Source organism: Octopus bimaculoides, chromosome 24 (assembly GCF_001194135.2).
Source record: "Octopus bimaculoides isolate UCB-OBI-ISO-001 chromosome 24, ASM119413v2, whole genome shotgun sequence".
Taxonomy (NCBI): domain Eukaryota; kingdom Metazoa; phylum Mollusca; class Cephalopoda; order Octopoda; family Octopodidae; genus Octopus; species Octopus bimaculoides.
Genome location: NC_069004.1, coordinates 20,155,318 through 20,156,329, shown reverse-complemented (window position 1 = coordinate 20,156,329; position 1,012 = coordinate 20,155,318). Strand labels below are relative to the sequence as shown.

The window sequence follows — 1,012 nt, the reverse complement described above, 5'->3', positions numbered from 1 at the left end:
TTTTTAATGAACACGATCTCATTGAGATCAGCATGCAGTCCTATAAATTTATCTGTTGAATTTCATTATCATTTCCATCGACAAAGTTCTCTCCATGCACAATTGTTTCTTTTCTGCCTGCTGTTTTTGACTCCGTTCCGTCGGGTACTTCTGCAAACCATTTCGTTTCCGTTTTGGAAAAAGAAAAAAACATTTTAAACTTTATAAGAAAAAATTCCGTCGCATGCTGTTTTAGAAAAAAAAAAAGCACGTGTGTGATTTATTTATAAACAGCTAAAAGAAAACGGATAATAATGGTAAGTCGTTCAGTTATTTCCCTTGAATATTTTTATTTACTTTTTTACCCCCCTAAACTTGAAGATTACCAGTTCTTTTATAGGGAATACATACGTGTGTATATTTTTCCATTTTATCCAATGTGTCCTCTCGTTTATATATTGTTAGCATGTGACATTGAGAGAGATTTGGTTATTTCCAACTATACAGGTTCTCACATTTTCTCACACACATACATACATGCATACATACATACACACACACACATAATGCATACATACACACAAATATACAAACGTTGATTTTAGTTAACTCGTTCAGTGATTGCGCCTGATTTTTTTAACATGACAAATCGTAGAGAGAGAGAATGGAGACTGGTGGTGTGTTAACGATCTGAATGACAGCTTATATAAACTTACCACCCCCTACCACTGCATATTAATTTATTAAACCCTCTCCTTTTCCTTGCTTCCATTCGAGGTTTTATCAGCTTTATATATGAATGTGTGTGATGGACAGCAGAAACGCTGCATGAATAAATGTCATCAACTTCACAATCCCCTCTCCCCTAAAAGCTATGTATTCCTCACACCCACCTCCCTTTCCTTTCCTCAGTGTTCTAAAAGTTGCATGTGTGTGTGTGTATACGTATACATGTGTCTGTATTTACGTACATATATGTATGCAGTGGAGGCGCAGTGGCCCAGTGGTTAGGGCAGCGGACTCGCGGTTTCGA

At 36.7% G+C, this 1,012-nt stretch overlaps 1 protein-coding gene across 4 annotated transcripts in view; it reads left to right on the top strand.

Annotated features, from left to right (window-relative positions):
• The first annotated feature begins 10 nt into the window (after positions 1–10).
• The window catches only part of LOC106882261 (coiled-coil domain-containing protein 73), a 285,087-nt gene continuing 284,085 nt past the window's right edge, over positions 11–1,012 (top strand). For 3 of the 4 annotated variants that reach the window (XM_052976427.1, XM_052976425.1, XM_052976424.1), the window contains exon 1: positions 12–296. In XM_052976427.1, coding sequence (XP_052832387.1) covers positions 294–296 — 3 coding nt within the window. In that variant the 5' untranslated portion in view covers positions 12–293. Of the gene's footprint in view, positions 297–1,012 lie in introns of all 4 variants that reach the window. The other variant, XM_052976426.1, reaches the window with a different exon arrangement.